Genomic DNA, 25,480 nt, shown 5'->3' with positions numbered 1-25,480 from the left:
TGTTTCTTGACTTAGAGCAGGGCTCTGAAATGTAATCAGTGGAGATGAAGGGGGAACTTGCCGGGGTAGTGTGAGGAAGCTCATGGCCACGCTAGCCTTGCGACCTGAGCATACGCCACAGGTACACTCTAATTCAGATGGCTGGAAGACAAACCACGGCATTAACTGATGATATAGAATACTATCACAGTAATCAAAGCTATTGTCTCTTGTCTGTTGTCTCTCTGACCTTAAAATAGAGGTCCAGGCTCTGCTTCAGCCCAGGTGCTAGGTCCAGGGAGAGCTGGTTGAAATCTTCCTCCCTGTGCACTTCAGATTGACAGCTTCATGGGGGCAAAAAGTAGGGACAGAAATACATCAGCTTTCACATGGGCAAAATCAGACTGACACTCCATCGATTTTGTACACAGTGGTCACCATGTGGGAAAAAAAGATCTCATAAACATTACACAGATGTGAGCTGAGCTACTACCTGCTGCAGGTACGGGTGCTCAACAGCTTAAACTCCAAGATGGCCACGGGGCAGGTGTAGGCCCCCATTGGCCTCTTCACACTTTCTCCCTCCATCTTGAGCAGGCTCAGGATGTGCAGGAGGAATTCCTGGGCGTCCTAGCAGCACAATAGGAGAGAAACAGGGAAAGTCCTTTACCTCTTCAAAAACAAACAAAGACAAGCTGTCACAGGTTCATTGAGCAGCTGGAACATACAGTAGCTTGCCTGCCTTGTACCTTACCTGCTGGTAATTCCCAGCGAATTCCTCATTATAGAGTGAGACACAGCCCTTGACGGACTGGAGGATCTTCCTCTTGACCCTCTCTGCACTGCCAGAAACCCTGGCCTTGTGCAGGTCAGCAAAGCACCTGTAGAGGGAGACAAAGAGCATGCAATCAGGTATCACTCACATTTTGTCCACAGGTTAGGTCAGTTGCCAGTGATCCATTGATACAGGTGTCAGATGTTTTTGATTCCTTTGAATGGTTGAGGTGAGGATTGAGGGGATTGCGTAATCTGAGCCTACTGTGTACGAACAAAGGCAGCTTCTACCTGGAGCTGATTGGGCAGTGTGTGTGTGCAGGTAGGTGGTGAGAAGTTCTGTACCCAAGCAGTGTGGAGGATGAGCTGTGCTTCCAGTGGACCTCCTGCTGGACTATGTCCCTGCAGAAGCTGGAGAGCCCAAGGAGACACTGGAGAGTGGAGTTCATATAGCACGAATTGCCGATGTTTGGCAACCTGTGGGAGGAAAGTGATCGGTAACACACCATATCCTGATTCTACACTCAGTGATTTAAAAAACAGGGTGAATATATGCATTTTCATGGCATTGTCAGTCAGAGAGTGTTTTACCCGAGCAGCTTTGGATCGTGGCTCTGTACCGCCACCCGACCTCTACACCTGCCGAAGAGGCTGCTGATACCACCCTGAACAGCCAGGTGACTGGAGGAAGGAGAGACCCATGTTAGAGATCCTCCCAGCAGCAGAAACTCCACTTTACTATTAGTCTTAACCTCTCAAAACACACAGCTTAGGCTCGATGCACAAAGATTCAAATATTCCTCATGATAACAATATAGTTTGACCAAGTAGGCTGAAATAAAGGTGGCTATTGCCTACGTACCTGTCCAGGGACACAGATGAGGCCCTGGCAGGAACAGAGGGCTCTAAGGAGAGGCACACAGAGAAACACAGTAATGAGAGGGCAGCTTCATAGAAGGTCAACTCAGTATGATACCTGTACATCTATTTACAAACCTTCTACAGCAGTTCTGTGGGACACAACTCTGTGGTCCTGTGTCTGTGGGGCTGCCAGCCCCTGCTGGATCTCAGGGCTCTTGAGATCTCTGAGGAGATATATGCACATACACAATGATGATACAAAACATTTGATATGTGAGAGAAATACAGTCAGAGAATTATAATTAGTTTCAATCCAATTCACAGCTGTTGGCATGCACCCTGTACCTGATGGCCTCGATCTCTTTGTTCTCTCCATGGTGATCCAGGAGGGTAGGGGTAGAGAGATGGGAGGAGGCAACAGAGAGGGAGCCGCAGGAGATGGTGACCGAGGAGAATGAATAGGAAGTGAGAGGTTGGGGGGGAGAGGGGAGGGTGATGTGGGCCAGGGAAGAAGGGTGGGTAGAAGAGGAGGGGGAGCAAGCAGAGGAGGACGCTTGCAAAGGGCTGGGGGTAGTTTGGGAAGGGCAGACTAACTGAGAGGGGGTTTGGGAAGCAGGAGATCCAGGGTGGGACACAGGGAGGGATCCAACAAGAACAGCTGGAGATTCAGGGCGGGAGAGGGGAACAGGGGAAGAGCATCGGGATTGAGTAGAGTGGGAGGTCTGTGGTAGAGTTGAGGTCTTGGGTAGGGTTGAGGTCTTGGGGAGGGTGGAGGTGTTAGGGAGGGTTGAGGTCTTGGGGAGGGTTGAGGTCTGTGGGAGGGTTGAGGTCGTGGGGAGGGTTGAGGTCTGTGGGAGGGTTGAGGTCTTGCGTAGGGTTGAGGTGTATGGGAAGGTTGAGGCTTGGCTGGGTTCGGCTGGTAAGCCAGGGGTAGAGGGCGACAGAGAGCGGGAGGGTGGGGATGGGGGTGAGGAAGGAGAAGGAGAGGGGGATCGGGAGGAGAAATAGATGTGGGTAGATAAGGAGATGGGTGCGTGGCGAGAAACCGAAGGTACAGGACGGTGGTAAGAAGGGGTAACAAAGAAAGGATCAAAACTCCTGGGCTTGACTCTTTTGATCTGTTGCTCCCCACCCGATGAGGCAAATATGGTGGTGCCGTCAGCTCTCTGGTAGAGCAGGATGGGCGCAGGGGACGACCTGCCCCATCTGCATTTTTTCCTACTCTGTTCAGATAAACAAAACCAAAACAGTGTTCAATTAAGGTGAAAGCAACTCTAAAGCACTGTAGACTCGGGTGTAGAGGCTGGTATTGGGGAGTCAGCTTGATAATAGCCACATAAAGAAGTGCCATATAGAGAGTAACCACACAATTGTGAACACTTGTCAAGAATGAAACATACTGAAAAAACATCAGAAGTAGAAGAATGAATAAAATGACAGAATGATAAACCTACATAAATCTCACAAACACATACCTTTTTCCAACAACATAGGCATCCCATTTCAGTGTTGTCTGAACACTGACAATTATTGGGCACAACACTGGTAAATTGCCTGTTATAGCGTTATGATGTCATCAATGTCATTGTGATGTCACCCTAAGCCACATCTTGGACTAGAGGGCTGCATTGGGATTGGGTCCCGCCGAACGCAAATCTCGCGGGAGCGGGCGGTTTGAACTTTGCTGCGGGCGGGAACGGGCGGCTAAAAAAACCACTGCGGGATCGGGATGTAGTCTAGGCTAGCGACAATGGAGATCACTGTTCATGATGTGGAAAAGAAACTCAAGCAAGGCATTTACAAAAAAAAACTAAAACAAGGCAAGTCAGATATTTATAGATATATATCAGATATAGCCTATAAAATTACGTGTTTTCTCCTGCGGAACGGGAGAAGACACAAAATCAATGCATCTCTATTATTGTGCGGGCAGAAATTCTCAGAGTTTTGCGGACACGGGCGGGAGTGGACATACACACTGCGGTCGCGGGCGGGAGTGTAACACGCACCCTGCGGTCGCGGGCGGTAATGGTCAGAAATTCAGTGAGAGCGGGCGGGAGCGGGAAGAAGAAAACAGTCCCGCGCAGGGCTCTACCTTGGACTTTCAGACTGCACAGTAGATCCTGCCTCCACAAGCATAGTCCAAGTTCTCAGTGTTGAATAAGTGTGATTCAAGTTAATGTGGACAGATTTGACCAAAAGTAATTCAAATAGGGATTCATATCCCAACATACTCCCTGTCAGATTTCCACTTAGTTTTAGTGATATCATTTGACAAGCTGGGCATCTGCATTTAGTCCTAGAGCTAAATTCTAGCCTACATAGCCTAACCAAAGCCTCTTTAAAGGTTTACACAATCTCTGTTCTATCTATAAACCTGGATCATAAATGGAAATAACAAAACGTCTAAACGTAGTGCTTTCCATGCTGAAGTTCCAGTATAGGACTAATTCTGTCAGTATGGCTAAACCAAGAGACATTGAGAAAACAATACTTCGACGACTACAACACTCTTCTTGCAGGAGAGGAGGCACAGTAAAAAACAACAACATACAAATTCACTCAATTTGATGTCAGTAACTTGGGAACATGGCAAAATCATTGGGCTACAGTTTTCACGATGGAGAGAAAACTGAGAGACATTGATATTCTGCCCATACAGAAACTCCGTTGCTATGTTACAAGACTGGAGGTCCCTTTCCCTTCGCTGGCAACTTCACAACGGTTGTCTGTGTAAAACTAGGCGCAAAAATCTCTGCATACACCGTCCTCACCGTTTTAACGACAGATAAAGTGCGTAACCTACAATTCAAATCAATGTTTACAATCAGCGAAACAACAAGAAGTTACATTAATAAAAACAAAAGCTTAGGCCTAGCCTTGAATCGGAAGAGTTGCAGTTGGATAGCCTAGCTCGCTAGCTAGCATAAAAAGCATTCCTCTGTGACTGAACAAAAAAATAATGTTACAAAAATAGCTAGCTCTCTCTCGCTCGGTTTCTGCTCCTTCTCTTATATGTTGAAGAATTTAATTTGTATTTCTGTCTCTCAATATATATCTCTATCTCTCCAGAATTTTGCGCCAGAAAGACCTACACACAGATAGTGAACTAGCGATCCTATATGATTTGGATGGACAGTCAGGACGTGAGGTTGCCATATTTGGTCTGAGAACCATCTTCGGCAGTTGCTCATTTTACATCGAAAATGCGAATTGAAAAAATAAAAACACAATGAATGGGCCTTTACAGAGCCTCGAAATGTTGTGTCCTTTAATACAATTCAGCCTGCAGTTACCATGTTCAACCATTTGGGACCACTGTTGACACTACTTCTATCTGAGACGATATTTTTGGTTTGTGTGAGTTGTTTTATTTTTGTTTGATGCTGATGTGGTGGGTTATTGAGCGGAAGCTCAGGAATCCGATCCCTGTTTGCCTGGTAGACTAGTGGTAGGTAGAGATTCTCCCTGAGCTCCCTGTCTCCCATGATGGAGACCCCTAAATCTCATCCTGGGGGTCTTGGTTCCCCTCACCTTCATCACTAGAATCATAAGTAACATGGAGGACTAAGACACAGTGTGTGCACTACATATGTCTGCTGTAAACACACAATAATTGCAGATCATGGGGATACTCTTTAACTTTTGTGAACATTTTGAAAACTAGGCTTGATTTCTTTATACATTGTTAACAAAAGTTACCCAGACGAGTCATTGATGAAATTTGTCAAATGCCTCTCATGTGAGTGTGAATTAGAGCCATATGAAGTACCTGCGGACATAGAATAAGATGTAGGCAGTTGGTGCCCTGCCCCTCAGCACAGTGACCTCATCAGTCCTCCGCACCGTCGAGTCACTGAGACTGAGCCACCGACTGCCTTGGTCCACAGACACATCACTCACATAGTGGCCTGTGGAACAAGGGAAATAGAATGTTGCACTCATGGTTTGGTGTGTGTGTGTGTGTGTGTGTGTGTGTGTGTGAGACATAGAATAGTTACCTGAATTCACAGTTTTCCCCAGATGAGAAACCACACTTGAGAGCTTGTAAGTGTGCTGGCCTCTCTGTAATGAAACATATTCAATGATAGGATTGCTATTTCTGCTGAAGAATAGGCCTCATACAGTATTATAAACTTTTCAGATCAGGCCACCATCTGTCCACCAACTGTCTCATCTAATTCTAATTCTGATCTCCTGTTTCTTGTCTCTCTCTCTCTCTCTCTCTCTCTCTCTCTCTCTCTCTCTCTCTCTCTCTCTCTCTCTCTCTCTCTCTCTCTCTCTCTTTCTCTCTCTCTCTCTCTCTCTCTCTCTCTCTATTCCTCCTCACCAAAGCGTCTCTCTTGTGACCTCTCTTTCTGTCCCCTGGGCTGATCGAGGCTGAGGGGTCAAATATGAATACAAATAAAACAACAGGTGAAATGGAAAACCTGCTGGTTCATGTACTCTCTTTCAACTTCAGCTTCCTTTTCAAATGCTCTTCCATAACAGTCCTCTGTCATGAGTGGGTGATGTGTGGAGTGTCTGTGATGTAATACAATGTTTTTTTGATTGGTACAAATTCCTACCATGACTGGAGCAGGTCCGTCCTGGGGAGGATGGGGGTGTGTCCTCATGTCCTCTCTCTGAGCTAGCCCTGTGTGAATAATAGCATTGAAAAATAACCCAACAATTTAGACAATTTGTGAGTCTTTGTGTTTGTACTGTATGATTGATTTGTAAACCCACATTGATATATGAAGCTCTGGTGCTGGGAGCGTCAACTCAGCTGGAATGGACATGGCATCCCTCAACTTTTTGAATTCCCCATATTCATTCATGGAGAATCTCTTCACGTGAAGCACAAGAATACTGCTTGAAGAGAGAGAGACTCAGTAGGGAAACTCACAGCAGCGACACATACACATGAACTCTTTTAAAGCAAAAATAATCCTGTTTCTTGACTTAGAGCAGGGCTCTGAAATGTAATCAGTGGAGATGAAGGGGGAACTTGCCGGGGTAGTGTGAGGAAGCTCATGGCCACGCTAGCCTTGCGACCTGAGCATACGCCACAGGTACACTCTAATTCAGATGGCTGGAAGACAAACCACGGCATTAACTGATGATATAGAATACTATCACAGTAATCAAAGCTATTGTCTCTTGTCTGTTGTCTCTCTGACCTTAAAATAGAGGTCCAGGCTCTGCTTCAGCCCAGGTGCTAGGTCCAGGGAGAGCTGGTTGAAATCTTCCTCCCTGTGCACTTCAGATTGACAGCTTCATGGGGGCAAAAAGTAGGGACAGAAATACATCAGCTTTCACATGGGCAAAATCAGACTGACACTCCATCGATTTTGTACACAGTGGTCACCATGTGGGAAAAAAAGATCTCATAAACATTACACAGATGTGAGCTGAGCTACTACCTGCTGCAGGTACGGGTGCTCAACAGCTTAAACTCCAAGATGGCCACGGGGCAGGTGTAGGCCCCCATTGGCCTCTTCACACTTTCTCCCTCCATCTTGAGCAGGCTCAGGATGTGCAGGAGGAATTCCTGGGCGTCCTAGCAGCACAATAGGAGAGAAACAGGGAAAGTCCTTTACCTCTTCAAAAACAAACAAAGACAAGCTGTCACAGGTTCATTGAGCAGCTGGAACATACAGTAGCTTGCCTGCCTTGTACCTTACCTGCTGGTAATTCCCAGCGAATTCCTCATTATAGAGTGAGACACAGCCCTTGACGGACTGGAGGATCTTCCTCTTGACCCTCTCTGCACTGCCAGAAACCCTGGCCTTGTGCAGGTCAGCAAAGCACCTGTAGAGGGAGACAAAGAGCATGCAATCAGGTATCACTCACATTTTGTCCACAGGTTAGGTCAGTTGCCAGTGATCCATTGATACAGGTGTGTCAGATGTTTTTAATTCCTTTGAATGGTTGAGGTGAGGATTGAGGGGATTGAGTAATCTGAGCCTACTGTGTACGAACAAAGGCAGCTTCTACCTGGAGCTGATTGGGCAGTGTGTGTGTGCAGGTATGTGGTGAGAAGTTCTGTACCCAAGCAGTGTGGAGGATGAGCTGTGCTTCCAGTGGACCTCCTGCTGGACTATGTCCATGCAGAAGCTGGAGAGCCCAAGGAGACACTGGAGAGTGGAGTTCATGTAGCACGAATTGCCGATGTTTGGCAACCTGTGGGAGGAAAGTCATCGGTAACAAACCATATCCTGATTCTATATGCATTTTCATGGCATTGTCAGTCAGAGAGTGTTTTACCCGAGCAGCTTTGGATCGTGGCTCTGTACCGACACCCGACCTCTACACCTGCTGAAGAGGCTGCTGATACCACCCTGAACAGCCAGGTGACTGGAGGAAGGAGAGACCCATGTTAGAGATCCTCCCAGCAGCAGAAACTCCACTTTACTATTAGTCTTAACCTCTCAAAACACACAGCTTAGGCTCGATGCACAAAGATTCAAATATTCCTCATGATAACAATATAGTTTGACCAAGTAGGCTGAAATAAAGGTGGCTATTGCCTACGTACCTGTCCAGGGACACAGATGAGGCCCTGGCAGGAACAGAGGGCTCTAAGGAGAGGCACACAGAGAAACACAGTAATGAGAGGGCAGCTTCATAGAAGGTCAACTCAGTATGATACCTGTACATCTATTTACAAACCTTCTACAGCAGTTCTGTGGGACACAACTCTGTGGTCCTGTGTCTGTGGGGCTGCCAGCCCCTGCTGGATCTCAGGGCTCTTGAGATCTCTGAGGAGATATATGCACATACACAATGATGATACAAAACATTTGATATGTGAGAGAAATACAGTCAGAGAATTATAATTAGTTTCAATCCAATTCACAGCTGTTGGCATGCACCCTGTACCTGATGGCCTCGATCTCTTTGTTCTCTCCATGGTGATCCAGGAGGGTAGGGGTAGAGAGATGGGAGGAGGCAACAGAGAGGGAGCCGCAGGAGATGGTGACCGAGGAGAATGAATAGGAAGTGAGAGGTTGGGGGGGAGAGGGGAGGGTGATGTGGGCCAGGGAAGAAGGGTGGGTAGAAGAGGAGGGGGAGCAAGCAGAGGAGGACACTTGCAAAGGGCTGGGGGCGGTTTGGGAAGGGCAGATTAACTGAGAGGGGGTTTGGGAAGCAAGAGATCCAGGGTGGGACACGGGGAGGGATCCAACAAGAACTGCTGGAGATTCAGGGCGGGAGAGGGGAACAGGGGAAGAGCATCGGGATTGAGTGGAGTGGGAGGTCTGTGGGAGGGTTGAGGTCTTGGGGAGGGTTGAGGTCTGTGGGAGGGTTGAGGTCTTGGGTAGGGTTGAGGTGTATGGGAAGGTTGAGGCTTGGCTGGGTTCGGCTGGTAAGCCAGGGGTAGAGGGCGACAGAGAGCGGGAGGGTGGGGATGGGGGTGAGGAAGGAGAAGGAGAGGGGGATCGGGAGGAGAAATAGATGTGGGTAGATAAGGAGATGGGTGCGTGGCGAGAAACCGAAGGTACAGGACGGTGGTAAGAAGGGGTAACAAAGAAAGGATCAAAACTCCTGGGCTTGACTCTTTTGATCTGTTGCTCCCCACCCGATGAGGCAAATATGGTGGTGCCGTCAGCTCTCTGGTAGAGCAGGATGGGCGCAGGGGACGACCTGCCCCATCTGCATTTTTTCCTACTCTGTTCAGATAAACAAAACCAAAACAGTGTTCAATTAAGGTGAAAGCAACTCTAAAGCACTGTAGACTCGGGTGTAGAGGCTGGTATTGGGGAGTCAGCTTGATAATAGCCACATAAAGAAGTGCCATATAGAGAGTAACCACACAATTGTGAACACTTGTCAAGAATGAAACATACTGAAAAAACATCAGAAGTAGAAGAATGAATAAAATGACAGAATGATAAACCTACATACATCTCTCAAACACATACCTTTTTCCAACAACATAGGCATCCCATTTCAATGTTGTCTGAACACTGACAATTATTGGGCACAACACTGGTAAATTACCTGTTATAGCGTTATGATGTTATCAATGTCATTGTGATGTCACCCTAAGCCACACAACCTTGGACTTTCAGACTGCACAGTAGATCCTGCCTCCACAAGCATAGTCCAAGTTCTCAGTGTTGAATAAGTGTGATTCAAGTTAATGTGGACAGATTTGACCAAAAGTAATTCAAATAGGGATTCATATCCCAACATACTCCCTGTCAGATTTCCACTTAGTTTTAGTGATATCATTTGACAAGCTGGGCATCTGCATTTAGTCCTAGAGCTAAATTCTAGCATACATAGCCTAACCAAAGCCTCTTTAAAGGTTTACACAATCTCTGTTCTATCTATAAACCTGGATCATAAATGGAAATAACAAAACGTCTAAACGTAGTGCTTTCCATGCTGAAGTTCCAGTATAGGACTAATTCTGTCAGTATGGCTAAACCAAGAGACATTGAGAAAATAATACTTCGACGACTACAACACTCTTCTTGCAGGAGAGGAGGCACAGTAAAAAAACAACAACATACAAATTCACTCAATTTGATGTCAGTAAGCGTTTTAGCTTGGGAACATGGCAAAATCATTGGGCTACGGTTTTCACGATGGAGAGGAAACTGAGAGACATTGATATTCTGCCCATACAGAAACTCCGTTGCTATGTTACAAGACTGGAGGTCCCTTTCCCTTCACATGGCAACTTCACAACGGTTGTCTGTAAAACCAAAAATCTCTCCACAACAGCATACACCGTCCACACCGTTTTAACGACAGATAAAGTGCGTAACCTACAATTCAAATCAATGTTTACAATCAGGGAAACAACAAGCAGTTACATTCATTAAAACAAAAGCTTAGGCCTAGCCTTGAATCGGAAGAGTTGCAGTCGGATAGCCTAGCTCGCTAGCTAGCATAAAAAGCATTCCGCTGTGACTGAACAAGTAACATCACAAAAATAGCTAGCTCTCTCTCGCTTTCTTTATGCTCCTTCTTTTACATGTTGAAGAATTTAATTTGTATTTCTCTCTCTCAATATAGATCTCTATCTCTCTCCAGAATTTTGCGCCAGAAAGACCTACACATACAGCCAGTGAGACAGTGAACTAGCGATCCTATATGAATTTGATGGACAGTCAGGACGTGAGGTTGCCATATTTGGTCTGAAAACCATCCTCGGATTTGCTCATTTTACATCGAAAATGCGAATTGAAAAAATAAAAACACAATGAATGGGGCTTTACAGAGCCTCGAAATGTTGTGTCCTTTATGACAATTCAGCCTGCAGTTACCATGTTCAACCATTTGGGACCACTGTTGAGACTACTTCTATCAGACGATATTTTTGGTTTGTGTGAACTATTTTAGTGCATTTTGTGAATGGTATATATTATGTCTCATACTGAGACGAGAGCACACTCTAGCTTTCATAGGCAGTGTCTGTGGTATCAAAGTCATCATTCACTTCCAGAAACCATTTTTTCACTGATAGCAATGAATATGAATGAATATGATGAATATGACACTGACTGTGACTCACTCTTATGAGTATCCTCATGCAGTAGGAGTGACAGAACCTTAGAATAACAACTTCAGATTTCTCAGCTCATCTTAAAAATATGTAGTAAAACACTGATTATCAAAAAGTACACTAAACTCAGATATAATATGTCATGTTGTCCTGGAACGTTGATATTTTGCTAAACTGATTCAAGACTGTCATCGTTCAATCTGGACACCAGGGAGCAGCAGTGACTAACTCTCTAACTTTGGCACAACCGGTGCATCCTATTCTTTTCATTATGACCATCCTATTTAAGTTGTGTGTTTTGTAACTCCCAGTGTGGTAGCTTGACTCTTGTTAGAGGTTTATTTCTCACGGCCCTCGATGTCATGTCATAGGAACAAGTTTGCTCTCGTTATTTTAGTTTAGTCCTTTTGTTTATTATTTTCCTAAATCTGTTCCTGTCTACTCTGTGGATTACGAAAGTGAAATGGCTTTGCCTTTCAACTGCATTCCCTCGTCTCGGTCTCCTCTCTGCGCCTGGGTCCTACCCCACACACCTTACACCTTGTACATTTCAGCCTGGAACGATGGGAACATCCAAGGGTTCACTTCTGGAACAGGCAAGCTGAGGCTGACAGTGCAGAATGTCCACAGAATGGATGTAACAGCCATCCCCACCACCAGAGACTGCTAGAGGATCGTCAGGTGGACAGGCAAACCTGAGTTACCAAGTGCCAACCTTTTTTTAAACATGAGCAAAACAGCCATTATTGCTACCTGCCCATGTTTGTTTATACGACTGTATGTAATTAAAATACTATTATGTAAATAGGACTTCTAGTGATATAAATAGGACATATAGAAATAGGACAACTCATCAGCAGAGAATATACCTGGTTGAGTCTCTAGGGTCCTATGTTGAGGATCCTGTTATGATTTCTACCTTCTAATGAGTTAGTCATTGTGTTGTTCCTGTCCAGGTGTGTGTGTGGGAGATCTTTCTGGGCTCCCATCGGCTCCTGGAAATCATGAAAGAGAATAAGGCCTCCGTCAACTGCATTCAAATCAAGAGCAATGACAAGGAGTGTGTCACTGCCAGCTTGGATGAGGCCTGCATCATCTGGGACCTGGTGGAAGCCAGACCTCGCCCACTCAGCTCCCTTATGTTTGTTCATTACCCCTATTCATACAACCTCACATCTGAACATGCAGTACAGATATTCACATCAACCGACTGTTTTGCAACTAATACCAATATTTTGTTTTTCAATTGTTTTCAAAATTTCTGTTAAATCTTTTCAGACCACTCAGCTGTTAATTAGTGTTTTATACTCTCCTCCTGTTCCTGTAGGCGGTTAGTGAGGAATCAGATGGTCCTGGCCAACACTCTGTTCAGGACTGTCTGCTACCACCAAGAGGAGTACCAGATCATTACTCGTGGAACAGACAGGAAGGTACAGAGACCTCACAGCCCAATAACATTCAACTGTCAAATGGTCACTAAAACTACATTACTATCCAATTATAAAACAATGTAGAATTTGCAATGTACTTTACAAATGTGTTACTACAATGTTACTAGAGTTATTACACTGTTATAATACAGGTGTAGACAACAAATGTGATATAAAATGGTATATATAGTGGGTTTTGAAACACAGTTCTCTTTGATAGCAGCATAGCGACATGTGAGCTCCCTTTTTGCCGCTGGTCATGTTTCGAAGCCAGATGTCATGGCAGTGCAGTGACAATGACCGTGTGCATTGTATTGTCTGTATTCTCCGCTAAGGGATTGTTTGTTTCTGAAGCAGACGACGGCATAGCTATGACTCAGGCAACCAGATGGTCTTTGTGGAACACTTCATCGTTCTTTGGAAAGAAAGCCTCATTTACAAATTACCTTTCTCTTAACAGACACAACAATGTCTTGTTTTATAAAGCACGTACCACACTAGCACATCTGAACGCCACTGATATTGTTCTTTGAAAAACAGAAGATGGTAAACCACTCACATGTTTCTTGTGATTTTTCATAATAATACTTGAATATTGATACTTTATGAATAGGTCCTCATGACCTAGGACATTGGAACCTTTGTCTTTGGGCAGAAACAGCTTATTTTGTGGCAACAACAGAATGGGGAGAGCTGTTAACTAACTAACTTAACCTACACTTTCAAAGAAATGCACTTTGCTCTTTTTTTTTAACTGAAGTGTTGTGAATAGTATAGCAAACTTTCTTTACATTAATGACTGTATGTAGGCTTCATATATAGAACACCAAGGAAGAACTACTCTATATCTCTGAACCCTACAGTACCAGTGCACATGAGGGAACAATCACATAGAACCATGTTAAATATACACACATCCCTCTTTTTCTGAGCACGTCCTGTGTTGGTAATAAACTTTGCAATGAGGGAAATGTGTTATTTCAGGTCTAAAAATAACTTCAAATAACACTTGCAACGGCAGGCCAGAGCTGGAAGGAGACAGCTGCCAACCCCAGAGATGATTAATACTCATTCACACACACAAACCTGTTTTTAACCACTGCATGTTACTGTTTTATAGATGGTAGCAGCTTCAATTTGCCTACAGACTGTAGAAGACTCATTACGGGATAGTCAAGGGAGTAGTTCAAAGTGCAAAAAAAATAATTTTCCTGACATAAAATGCTGGCGTGCGCAATACACATCTGCATATTATTTTGAAAACGGGTGAAGAGGACAGTTTTTGACATCATGAATGTTGCATTCATTAGAAACTCTGAATAATGAGTACTGAGCAGTTTTCAAGGACTGACTGTTCGCATAATATTGTTTGTAAGATAATGAGCATGTGCAAACAGTTTGGCAGATTTTTACACATTTTTGTTGTTTGGTGTTTAATTTGTGGTCTTCATATGGTTATTTTACAATGTTGTAAAAAGCATTGTGTACCGCACATGAAGCCTTGTAATATTACCTCTCCTACTGTATGTTTCTTGAGACTGATTGGCTACTGGAAGCTGCCATAAGAGAACTGGAACGTTCCCTCTCAGGATCCATCAATGGATGCACATGACACTCGACGGACACCATTTTGTGACAGGTGTGGTTCACAGTCAGCACTTTTTAAATCTATTCTCTCCCAGTAGAGGCAGATGCCACAACACTCCATTGTCTCACACATGTCACTCATCAAGGCTTTTTGAGATAAGAGACTGTTCCCGTTGTACTGCACTGACAATAGATGAAATGAAAAGATAACCCAGTATAATGTATTACCTTGTGTGGCGATGACAAGCTGGTGAAGATGTTGGGGGGGAAGTGACGCACATTGAAACTGGGCACAGTGGCAGCATCACCAGCATGAGGATCTGCTCCTACAACAAGTATGTGATCAGCACCAGTGCAGATGGGGCCATACTGCGGTGGTGGTACCCCCACCCGTCCCAAGACCCTGGGCAGAGTGCCCTTCCTCCCTGACTCTCAGACCAGCACTGGTGAGGAGAGATAGTCTTGACTTGGGAGGTTTTTAATCACTGCCAATACATTTTTAATTTAATGTTAATAAGCCAACATTAGAGAAAACATGTTTTATTAAATATATTTTTGTCATGAACAAAAAAAAACATGTGAACTTTATTTGTGATGATGGCTGTTTTTATTTTATTCAGTATTGCAAAAAATTTGCCCACATATTTCAGTCTCTCCATTTCTGCCAGGGCTTTTAATGACTTTCCTTTGCACTGAATGGTGTTTGTGTGTGTGTCTGTCTGTCTGTCTGTCTGTGTGTGTGTGTGTGTGTGTGTGTGTAGTTTTACAGGTTAGCACCTCACAAGTAACTACTAATCATGCCAGATGAAACAGCAGGGGGCTCCTCAACATTGGGAAAGCGATATAACCGCGGCTACTTCTATAGTCCCTACCTAACCCATACCCATTCATATCAATATAGGCTAATACGTATTAAAAATACTTGAACATTATGTCCTGGTCTGATCTGGAGATGTGCTGCCCTCAGAGAAACGCTGTCGATATCCCTGCCAATTAGAAAATATGTTTAAAATGTAAACATTGAATAACTGAAGCAGGGAAAATAATTTGTAATTAAGGAAAATTATAAACATGTACATGATTAACTTTTTCCCGAATAGATGCGCCAGCTTGATGCACTATATCAGCATACAGTACTCACATGATCAGGGCCCGCTGGAATCAAAGTGGGAGGGAATAGTCTCACAATATACATCTAGAATACACGCCTCTCCCGATGCGAAATTCGTAGCGATGGGAAGCGCGCGTTCTTCGGCTGCAACTGATAGTAGAAGACACTACCTTGTGTGGAATGTTGAATATGGTGTATAAGTGTAGGTTGTGTCAAGTTTCACTGTCCACAGTCATGAATGCTTGGAGTAAGTGTAGGAATGTATGAAACACGTTTACTGCCTGGACCGAAGCGTTATGTGTTGATGTGCCTTGGCTCCGCGATGGTGTCACCTCTGTGTGCTTGTGTATTGTCCTCACGGTACCCGGGTGGGAAATTTCGGCAGAAAAGTGACATATTGGCATCGGAGTTAATACCAGAATTCTTACACATCGGCAGAGTAATATAAAGCCATGGAGAAACAAAGTAAAGTAAGGGAAGAAACAACGACTACCAAGGTAGCCAAGCTCAAAGAAAAGAAACAGAAACCGGGACGGCTTTTTCGAAAGAAATCACTCAAGTCAGTTGGGAATTTTATGAACAAAATGATAAAAACTTTGGGCACTTTCACCCACTTTGGCGACGTTGGCGCGCCGGACGCGGAGGACGACGATGGAGGGTTTGGGGACGGTACACCTTGCACACTCAGTGCCAACTCAGGAAATTTCAAAGAGGAAGCCCATGTTACTGGAGATCATGTAGTTAAAAAGACTTCGACAACGTCTTCTCGCTGTTCGGTGAGAGACAGGCTTTTGTGGTGCTACGGGGACAAAATTCCAGGTGTGCTGGGTCTGAAAAACCACGGGAACACCTGTTTCATGAATGCCGTAGTCCAGTGCTTGAGCAACACTGACTTGCTGGCAGAGTATCTCGGCTTGGACCGATACAAGGTGGATTTGAGTCAAAGGAGAATTAATGGGATTGTTAAAAGTGAAGAAATTCACCATGCCAAGGGTGAAGTGACCGAACAGTTGGCATCACTTGTTAGGGCACTGTGGACTTTGGAATACACTCCGCAACTGTCAGTGGAGTTCAAGGTACCGTAGCCTATTACCAGTATTCAAAAAGTAATTGTGAGGGTTTGTGACTGGTCTTTTGGCCGTCAAGGAATCGAAACTGGAGCAATATGTAGTACGCTGCTGCTACAATGTTGTGGGTTACAACCGCGGTCATAGTCCAAGGGGAGAAGTCGAGATAATTGCTGTCGTGCCACCTGAGATACAGGTGCGTGCAATACCGTGATTGCACCTTGCCCTAGATTTGATGTGAAATCTCAAAACAAAAGTAATATAACTTATATTTTACAGTGGTCAAATTGCTGTTTATACCTGTAAATACAGTGTAACAAGTCTGATTACACTGGTGTAACAATAAGTACGATAATTAATAAACCTACAACACTGTATTTACATGAATAATTCCATAGTAATCAAAACTGTGTAAAGTGTTACTTGATAGGTCTGCTAAGTCCTAAGAAAGCATAGTATTATCATATTGTAAATTATGACACGTTGCATCATCAGAGACATGTTGAAGAGGGCCTCCCAAAACTGTATGAGAAGTGTGTGCCTTAACCAGAAGAGAAGGCTTAGTTCACCACATGCTAATGAGGTGGCTGGCACAGCATGTCACCAGAGTCTGAGGGCATGGGGTTACCAGGTGCCTGGCTGGAGTGCTGTGTCTGCACTCTGTTCCGTCAGCCAGTCAGTCACACTGAACACAAGAACCTTGAACGTAGACAATGGGCCTACTGTACTGATTCTAAAGAAACAACCTTGTGAACAATACAAATGTGTGTGTGTGTGTGTGTGTGATGGACTGGACTTTTTGATTGCCATTGTGTATTGAGTATAAGGCTGGTATGACAGTTTTGGCCAAATGTGCCTGAAATGTCCCATTCACAGGTGTAATGAGCATGAATCACACCTTTTTACATGGCTGTGACCTTTTAAGTTATTCTTACATTACAGTGGGTTAGGGCTTTGAATAGTAAAAACTTTGAGGAAGCACTCTGCACTAAAGGAATCAGATACCCTAACTACTATCCTAACTTATCCTAACTACTATCCTAACTACTATCCTAACTATCCTACTATCCTAACCTATCCTAACTACTGTACACTCCAGCCAAACCAAGCTGAGCTGAGCTGGGCTGGCCTACCAATGACTGGTTATACATCCTATAGTGATACAGTATATGAGCCAGCACGGTATGGTTCAGGTCAGCCCTGTAATGTGTAAAGTCACTGAAGCCATTTCCAGACTATCGGTCTATATGTTCAATTCCGTGCGGTACTCAATGAGGGGCCCGCACAGAGTAGTACAGTTTGGGTTGGCCTGATAATGTTAAAAGCCACTGTTTACGTTTCTTGTGGATCATTTGCGACAGTAGCGTATCAGGTCCCATCAAGGGTTTCTGACCCTGCCCTCTTTAGGAGAAAAACCCCACAATAATCATCACACTCCTGCGCCTGCAGCACTTTCCCCTGGTTTTCTGTGAGCCATATAGTTGAAGGAAAAAGGAAAAAAAAATCACAATGGATTTATTCTTGGAAATGCTAATTGCTCTTCGGGGGTGTAAGAATACTTTAGCTACTGGCACTCCCTGGCCCTGTATTGCAGAAATCCAAAGACTCAATCTAACTGCCACCCCTTCCTCTTAGTGTAATGTACTGGAAGTTAGAGGGGTTGTTGGTGACGTTTTTGCTGAGTAGCCATAAGTAGCTGATGGAGAGAGTTGCCAACAATTATATCCACAGATTATATTACCTTTATTGTGCAGTCAGTGGCGCACTGCCTGTCAGACAGGTCTCAGGTAAGAATCAATCGTAACTCTGTTACTTTGTGGTTGTTTTTTTTTACTGGCCCAGTGTTCTGTGATCACAGCACAATTTTAGAGCAGTGACGTTTCTCTCTCTTCCAAAAAAGTTCATCTCTCCCATTTCTTTGGACATCCTACCCAACACCCCACCCTGTATGGTCACATCCCATGGGTCTTTCATATCAAATCCTTTAAGCACAACAATCTAAGCGAATAACATGGAATCAGGATAGTCAATATCTCAAGATAGCCTTTGTGGAAAAAACGCTCAACTCCTTCTCTCACGTGATGAGATGTTTGCTGGGTGCGCCTTGGCTGTGGTTCGGTGATCATAAGGGCTACTAAGTTCACGTCTAGGCCGTCTAAAATTGGCTCTTAAGTAACACCGCAGCTGTCTTGAATCATTATGAAGTCATCAAATGGCTGTCAGGCCTCTGTCTGAGAGGAAGAATGAGCCCTCAAGGCCATCACCGGGAGCATCAGACAACACAAACCCTTTATAAACCATCATTCTAAAACCTTACCCCGTCATTTAAATGTTCCACTTCGTAATTAACACGGAGCACAGTTAACATAATTATCATAATTATCGATCACTCCACATGTCATTCCGAGTCCAAGGCGATAATGAATGGCGTTGAAAAAGAACAGCCAAGTAGGAGGACAAGAAGAAGCACGTCTAACCATTGGAACTCCAGTGCCTCACACAAACACATCTTTATGCACTCTGTCAATGACCTGAGAATAAAGGTGAATGAAGGTGATAAAAATGCAGCACAATACATACTAAGGTACAGGCCGCACCTTATAACAATGACAGTGTACATAAACTGTCAAGTAGTCCATGTTTACAGTAACGAAAACCAATTACCGATTTAATGGAATAACTGAGCCTATGCAATTTGCACATGCTAATTAATATGCACTGTGTAAAGTTAGATATGAAAATGATGGAAAGGGGCAACACAATGCAAGAGGACACTTTTTAATCCTCATTATCAGCTGCCTTGTCTTTTGAATGGACAGTGAATGTACAAATGCCCTTGGTTTATCAAAAGAAAAAGTTCCCCTCAGTGAACGATGATCTGTCTCGATATCCTCTTGGGTTGGTCGGCAGAATAGTCACAGACAGGGGAAAAACAAAACAAAGATTTACAGCAGAATGATTGGCACTATGCCGCATTCCAGTAGCACCTGGCATGACAGGAGACGTGGAGGGAAAAAAGAGGGGGGGGGGGGGGTTACGTAAATGTTTTATTGAAGGTTAAGCACTGCCGGCGACTTTGGAATTTTTCTCAGTCATCATGTCCTGTCCTGCCTGTCACGGTCCAATCCGAGGGGTCCGCGCTGACTGTACCAGGTCAAGAACAGATGTTTTTAAAGGGGAACTGACAGTGTGTCCTGGTCTACGGTGTTCATGGTAGATTTCAGTGTTTGCACAGACGGGGCCTGAGCAGGGTCTGACCATGGACAGAAACTCAAACAATTACTCAGCAACAACTTGTCTATGGGTTACCATAACATGGAGAGAGGCCTAGGACAGGGGCTAGGGCAGGGATGGATGCCTCCCTAGTCCGTTCTTCCTACATAGATTAACTATCTGAACTTGTTGGGAGGCTAAGGCATTTCAGTGATTGACATGTTTTTGTGATGACCTCATCATGGTGACAGTGACGCTAGCTTTCAAGAATGCGTCAATATTTGGGGTCTCCAAGCTGGCCCTTAATGATTAACTGATGTCGGTTTCAAGAATGCCTGGTACAGTCTACTGTATGCCTGGTGCAGTCTACTGTATGCCTGGTGTAGTCTACTGTATGCCTGGTACAGTCAGCTGTATGCCTGGTGCAGTCTACTGTATGCCTGGTGCAGTCTACTGTATGCCTGGTGTAGTCTACTGTATGCCTGGTGCAGTCTACTGTATGCCTGGTGCAGTCTACTGTATGCCTGGTGTAGCCTACTGTATGCCTGGTGCAGTCTACTGTATGCCTGGTGCAGTCTACTGTATGCCTGGTATAGTCTACTGTATGCCTGGTGCAGTCTACTGTATGCCTGGTGCAGTCTACTGTATGCCTGGTACAGTCTACTGTATGCCTGGTGCAGTCTACTGTATGCCTGATGCAGTCTACTAACCTCACTACTGCAACCTGACACGTGTAACACAGTGAGATCACAAAGACCACACTGGAAATAAGTGCTGTATAATGCTTTCATGTGTTATCATATGGGCTCTGTACTTTTTAACTGTACACTTTGTTTTACCCAAAAGATAAATCTAATCAAATAAATATGACCTCTCGAGATATGACTAGATTGAAATGGCTAATGTGGCTGTCACATAGAAAACAATGACAGGATCTCATCTGCAGTATTAATTATGTCTCTGAGGCTATTGCCACGTTTGGACACTGACAATGATTACTGTAATTATCTTGGGAGAACTGCAAGTAGCGACATCTTACAATTATAGCATTATATGTCCTTGGAGTTCATTGTTTAATGTTTTAATGTTATACTCTAGAAAAGGACCATTGAGTCTTAGGCACTTTCTCAGACAGAGTACATTCAGAGGACGTTGCACTCCACTATTGTTTCTCCTGCAAAGAGGTTATACAACACAGAAAAACCTCACAACCCATTATTAGGAGAACATGTCTCCCTTTCCTAAATTCTAGACAGTTTTGCCTCAATTGTACACCTTGCCCCTCCCAATGATAGACATTGAAAACTGTACTATGCAATGTACTGTAGACTTCATTGTTTATGCCACAACTGGCCTTCCAGTCTTCAAGAGCCAATTATGTCATACTGCGATTTCTTTCTGGACACAATCGAACACGCTGTTGCTGGTGGCACTGGAAGAACTAGACAACGGCATTGTCTGCACAACTTGGACTAAATGGCTATGATTGTGATGTCATCATCGTTGTGACCATGGTTTGTACAAATGTGTGGGCCCTGGACAGGCTTGGTGGGTAGACACCTCTCCTTTGCTTTTTTGTGTCTGAGACTCAGAGAAGGACAGGAATGAAGACAACATCAAGAAGCTGCTGTCCCCAAAACTACCCATCATTAGTTTCCCCTCTGCTTATGAACTTAGTGTTCACTTTGTACAACGCTCAGCTGAATAACTACTTTGATGATAAGTTGCAGCAGAAGCAGTTCCTCCTCCCACTCCCGCCCCACTGTTTTATCATGCAGGTTGCACGGTACTAACCAACCACTCTGTGATGATAGGATAGCTAGGCTTATGATAGACTGGTACTGTGCAGTGTGTGGCTGATATTAGGGGATTATTAAGCAATGATCACAGGCGTCTGTCCTCTCTATAATCTCTCATTACTGCTACAGCTCCTCCAGGCAGCCAGCTGCAGTTCACACGGTTAATTCCTGCTTAATTGAGTCGTGTGCCACTCATACTCTTAAATCACAGATTTGGCACTATGTTGTGTTCAGCGTGGGCTTACTGTGTGTATTCCTCAATCTACTTTTCTTGTGGCACGGTGATCACTAGGAATGTCTTTGTTTTGATGTTGGGCTCTTACAAAGAAAAGAAGAACTCTTCAAAACTGTTACTAAAGTTCATAGGCTATCAGTATTTCAAGTTGTGTGTGTGTGAGTCAAAGGTTTTTTGAATAACTGAATGTGAGTCAGAGACACCGTGGGGTTCAGTTTCAGCAATCCAAGGTCACTTCTGATTGGGCTTCAAGTGTTTGGAGAATATTCTGCCCAGGACCTGAAATAGCTTTGTCTCAGAGCGCGGGCGACGAGGGAAGCGTGAAGAGCATTAGTGCAAATTTGCAATTCAGGAATCCCTTCTGATCAGTGCACTGTGGCGAGAGAGAGTTTTGAGCCTGTGATTGACACAGTGTGGGTCCACTTACTGTCTGCACTTTAGTACTGGAAAAACAACAGAGCTTTTGGAGGAAGGAATCCTGCGTGTACTGTACCAACTAACGCATCTCAGTTACCCAAATCAGTGAATATATTGCACTGCGTGTGTTTCATATTTCTATGTAGGCAAGATTGGCTCAGAATAAACTGATAGCTTTGCAAGGTAATGCAATTTGGGTATTCCAGCTGCTCCCCATTGCATTACAAACTGTCAGATTTTGAACTGAATTAGCCTACTGCTGTTATTGTTTTTCAATTGTACTGTATGCAGAATTGTCGGATTATCCGAAGGTGATTCATGCGTTTAGGCAAGTTTTACAGTACTGTGTGGTATAAGCACTGTATTCTACTTGAATTACATAAATGTATCCAAAGATGCTTATTAAAACAACAGCAGCTAATCTGTTTTCCTGGTTTATTGAAGACACACTCATTCACCAATTTCTACATCACAGTTTTACTATACATTGCTCCAATAAACAGTGGGCAAGATTACATATTGAATCTTTGATTTATTCTATTCGATTCTATTCTATTCTATTCTATTGACAATGTGACTCTCATTTTCCCTCTCTCCAGACTATAGTGTCCAAGTATGGATCACAATTCAGAGGAAATTCCCAACATGATGCCCTGGAGTTCCTTCTCTGGCTCCTGGACCGTGTTCACGAGGACGTCAACCTGTCCTCCTGCAGCAACAACAACAACATGGCCAAAGCTCCAGGCAAGGTAAGAGTGTGTCAGACCTTATTTGGTTTGTCTATAGTCTGATGGGCTATTTCCATTCTATGAGTTCTGTTTCTATGGGTAGGCCTTCAGTGACACACATTCACAATGGCTGAACCCTGCGACCTCTAGACACAAGTCATCTTCTCCCAGCCTTGAATTAAGTACAGAATATCTGCGAGATTCTCCTGGCTCTTGCAAAAGCTTTCAGTCAAGCCTTCAGATTTGCCCTCCAAGTTACAGACCACCTACGTAAGAAATACCGTTCAAAGTCTGTTCAGCTCTCCTATAGGTTGTTATCATTAAGCGTCACAATAGTCTCTGTGAATGTTGTGAATTTGATTTGCATTGAAAACGCTGTCGTTATTTTGTGGTTAATATCAAATCATATCAACTATTATCTGATGTAACATGGTCGAGGGCAGTCAGAACAGATTTTCCACATCCACATAGGCTATTGGTCGATAACATATTAGTGTCTCTACACGTAAATTCAACCATATCTAATCAATGACACATGAGGCTAAATCAGCTGGACGTTTATGCAGTGGTCGATACAGTCACCGTACTGTACCACATTTGCAATAGTGTTAGCCAAATCTCTGCAGCAATAGTTGAGACATATCAAACCACTTGGCCAGCTTGCATGTTTCTTTCCTCGTCACAGGTATGGTAGATAGTTACAGTTACTGGGAAACTTACCTCATGTTTATTGTGACCCCCTTCTGTTGCAGGCTGACATAAAGTGTAGTGAACATTGTTTTAAGGGCAGAAAGAATCCTATTGGTTTAGGGCAGGCAGATAAATCCAATTGGTTTCTAAAAAGTAAATGGGCGGAGTTTAACAGACATCTTTTAGCACAACTTTTGAAGCTGGTTTAGGCAGCCAGCTACTGGTGCTTGACCAGGTTTGCACTGTAAATGCATCTCTCTGCTGTTCAGTATGAAAAATAAACTTCAACTGTTAATGGACGATTTTTCAGTTATCACTTTTGTTTCATATCACCAAAATATAAAATCTTGTCGCCAATTATGATAGAAATCAGTTTAATTGAGAACCTTTTTACATCAGTGTGGATGAGAGAAGGCCATCCAGCTGAAAAATTGAACGTTTGCACCCTATCGTGACGTTTTTAGCCCTAACCCATAGTACCTATATAATCTTTTTCTTTGCTGGCCTCAATAAGCACTCTATTATTATCTTATACTGTGACTCTGATAGAGCCTGAAGGGGTGTGATTGGAAAGTAGCTGCGATGCATGTTTTCTTCTCTTCTGTGCTTCAATATAACAGTAGGACCACATCACAGATACACAGTTGACTTATCCTCCCTCCAGCTTGTGTTGCTAACTGCTCTGTTTCGATTTAAAGCACTTTGTATCGCTTCAGTCAGAAGTCAAGTGAAGGATTTGACGTTTGGGACGTGAAAGTTTAAGTCTTAAGAGGAATTTGATCTAGCTTTCTCACTTGGTTGGCATCAATTGACACAGACATATTTCTGGATTTGTTTGAGAGACTTACCTGCTTGTTTGTCTGTATGTCTGTTGTGAGGGGGAGTCATAGGTCTATGTCGACTAGCTCTATGCTACTGTAAATGCCACAATTGAGACTGGTGCTGCTATCAAAGATGTGCAACTTTGCACCACGTCTACTGTGGTGCCTGAGGACATGTAGATTAAAAGTGTGGTGATTTGCTGTTTGATACCTTCCTTGCATGCTGCTGCCTCCTCCTCAAGGGAGGCCTTTGGGCATGCTGAAGCGTGACACCCCCCAAATAGGACTTTGATCTGTTCCACTGTGAGCTATTAGCTGGGAATTTTATGTATTATTAAAAAAACATATTTTATACATTTCTTTTGCAGTGTTATCAGGGTGATAACCAATGGAATGATTTATAAAAAGTGCTAAATTTGCTGTGAGTCATCGCAAATAAATCTACACACTATCAGTGTCCCTGTTCCCGGAGGCATAACTCCAATGATTTATACTGTTGTATCATCCTAGCTATTCTTGTATAGGGGAATTTACTGTAAATCTCAGACTCCCAAGGCAATACATCACTTTATTTGTATGTCTTAACCAAATGGGTATGTGCACACATGAATAACCATATTTGGCCATGTCTGCCATTTAAACTTTTTTTTACAAAGGTTTTGGGGGGGTAAATGGTGCAGTGTTCTGGACCATGAGCACAGCTTGCAGCGTGACAAAACCTGGACCATAATGAAGCCATGGGTGTGGCGGTGGTTAAGGCCTGGCTCCTGTCCTGGCTAAAACACAGTTTGCTCTTTGCCCCTGCAATTGAACTTGACACTGTATCTTTGAATTAGCAGAAGAGCAAACCTGTGGTCTGTTGAAGTTAACCTAACTCACACACTTAGCTTCATAAGGACGTACCGTACAAGCAAGGGATAGACAGAAGACAGATGTTTGGAGATGCAGTTGTCAGTGCGAGCTGCTCAGTGTGTGGGTGTTGGTGTTCATGTTTGTGGGTGGGTGTGTTCTTGCGTGCATGGGTGCATGGATGTGTGTAAGTGACTCTGTGACTAATGTGGGTGTGTGTGTGTGTGTGTGTGTGTGTGTGTGTGTGTGTGTGTGTGACAGTGAGCATTTGTGTGTGCCTCAGTTCATTGAGCCATTAAGACTGTCTGTTTGCTGTCAGCCCCCTCACTCACACTCTCTCTCTCTATCTCTCTGTCTATCCTCCTCCCTCTTTTTCCCTGCATATTTTTGTCGACACTCCCTCCTGTCTCCTATCTCTCC

The 25,480-nt window shown here is 44.0% G+C and overlaps 1 protein-coding gene across 1 annotated transcript in view; it reads left to right on the top strand.

The window, feature by feature from the left end:
- Window positions 1-15,693: 15,693 nt before the first annotated feature.
- Window positions 15,694-25,480, top strand: part of LOC310810042 (ubiquitin carboxyl-terminal hydrolase 43-like) — a gene marked incomplete at its 5' end in the record, with an annotated part of 65,103 nt that continues 55,316 nt past the window's right edge. The window contains 2 exons of the mRNA XM_083677634.1: window positions 15,694-16,317; window positions 22,572-22,721. Coding sequence (XP_083533760.1) covers window positions 15,694-16,317; window positions 22,572-22,721 — 774 coding nt within the window. The remainder of the gene's footprint in view (window positions 16,318-22,571; window positions 22,722-25,480) is intronic.

Source organism: Argentina silus (assembly GCF_951799395.1).
Source record: "Argentina silus genome assembly, chromosome: 9".
Lineage (NCBI taxonomy): Eukaryota > Metazoa > Chordata > Actinopteri > Argentiniformes > Argentinidae > Argentina > Argentina silus.
The sequence above is the reverse complement of the archived record's forward strand: the minus strand, read 5'-3'. Positions and strand labels throughout refer to the sequence as shown.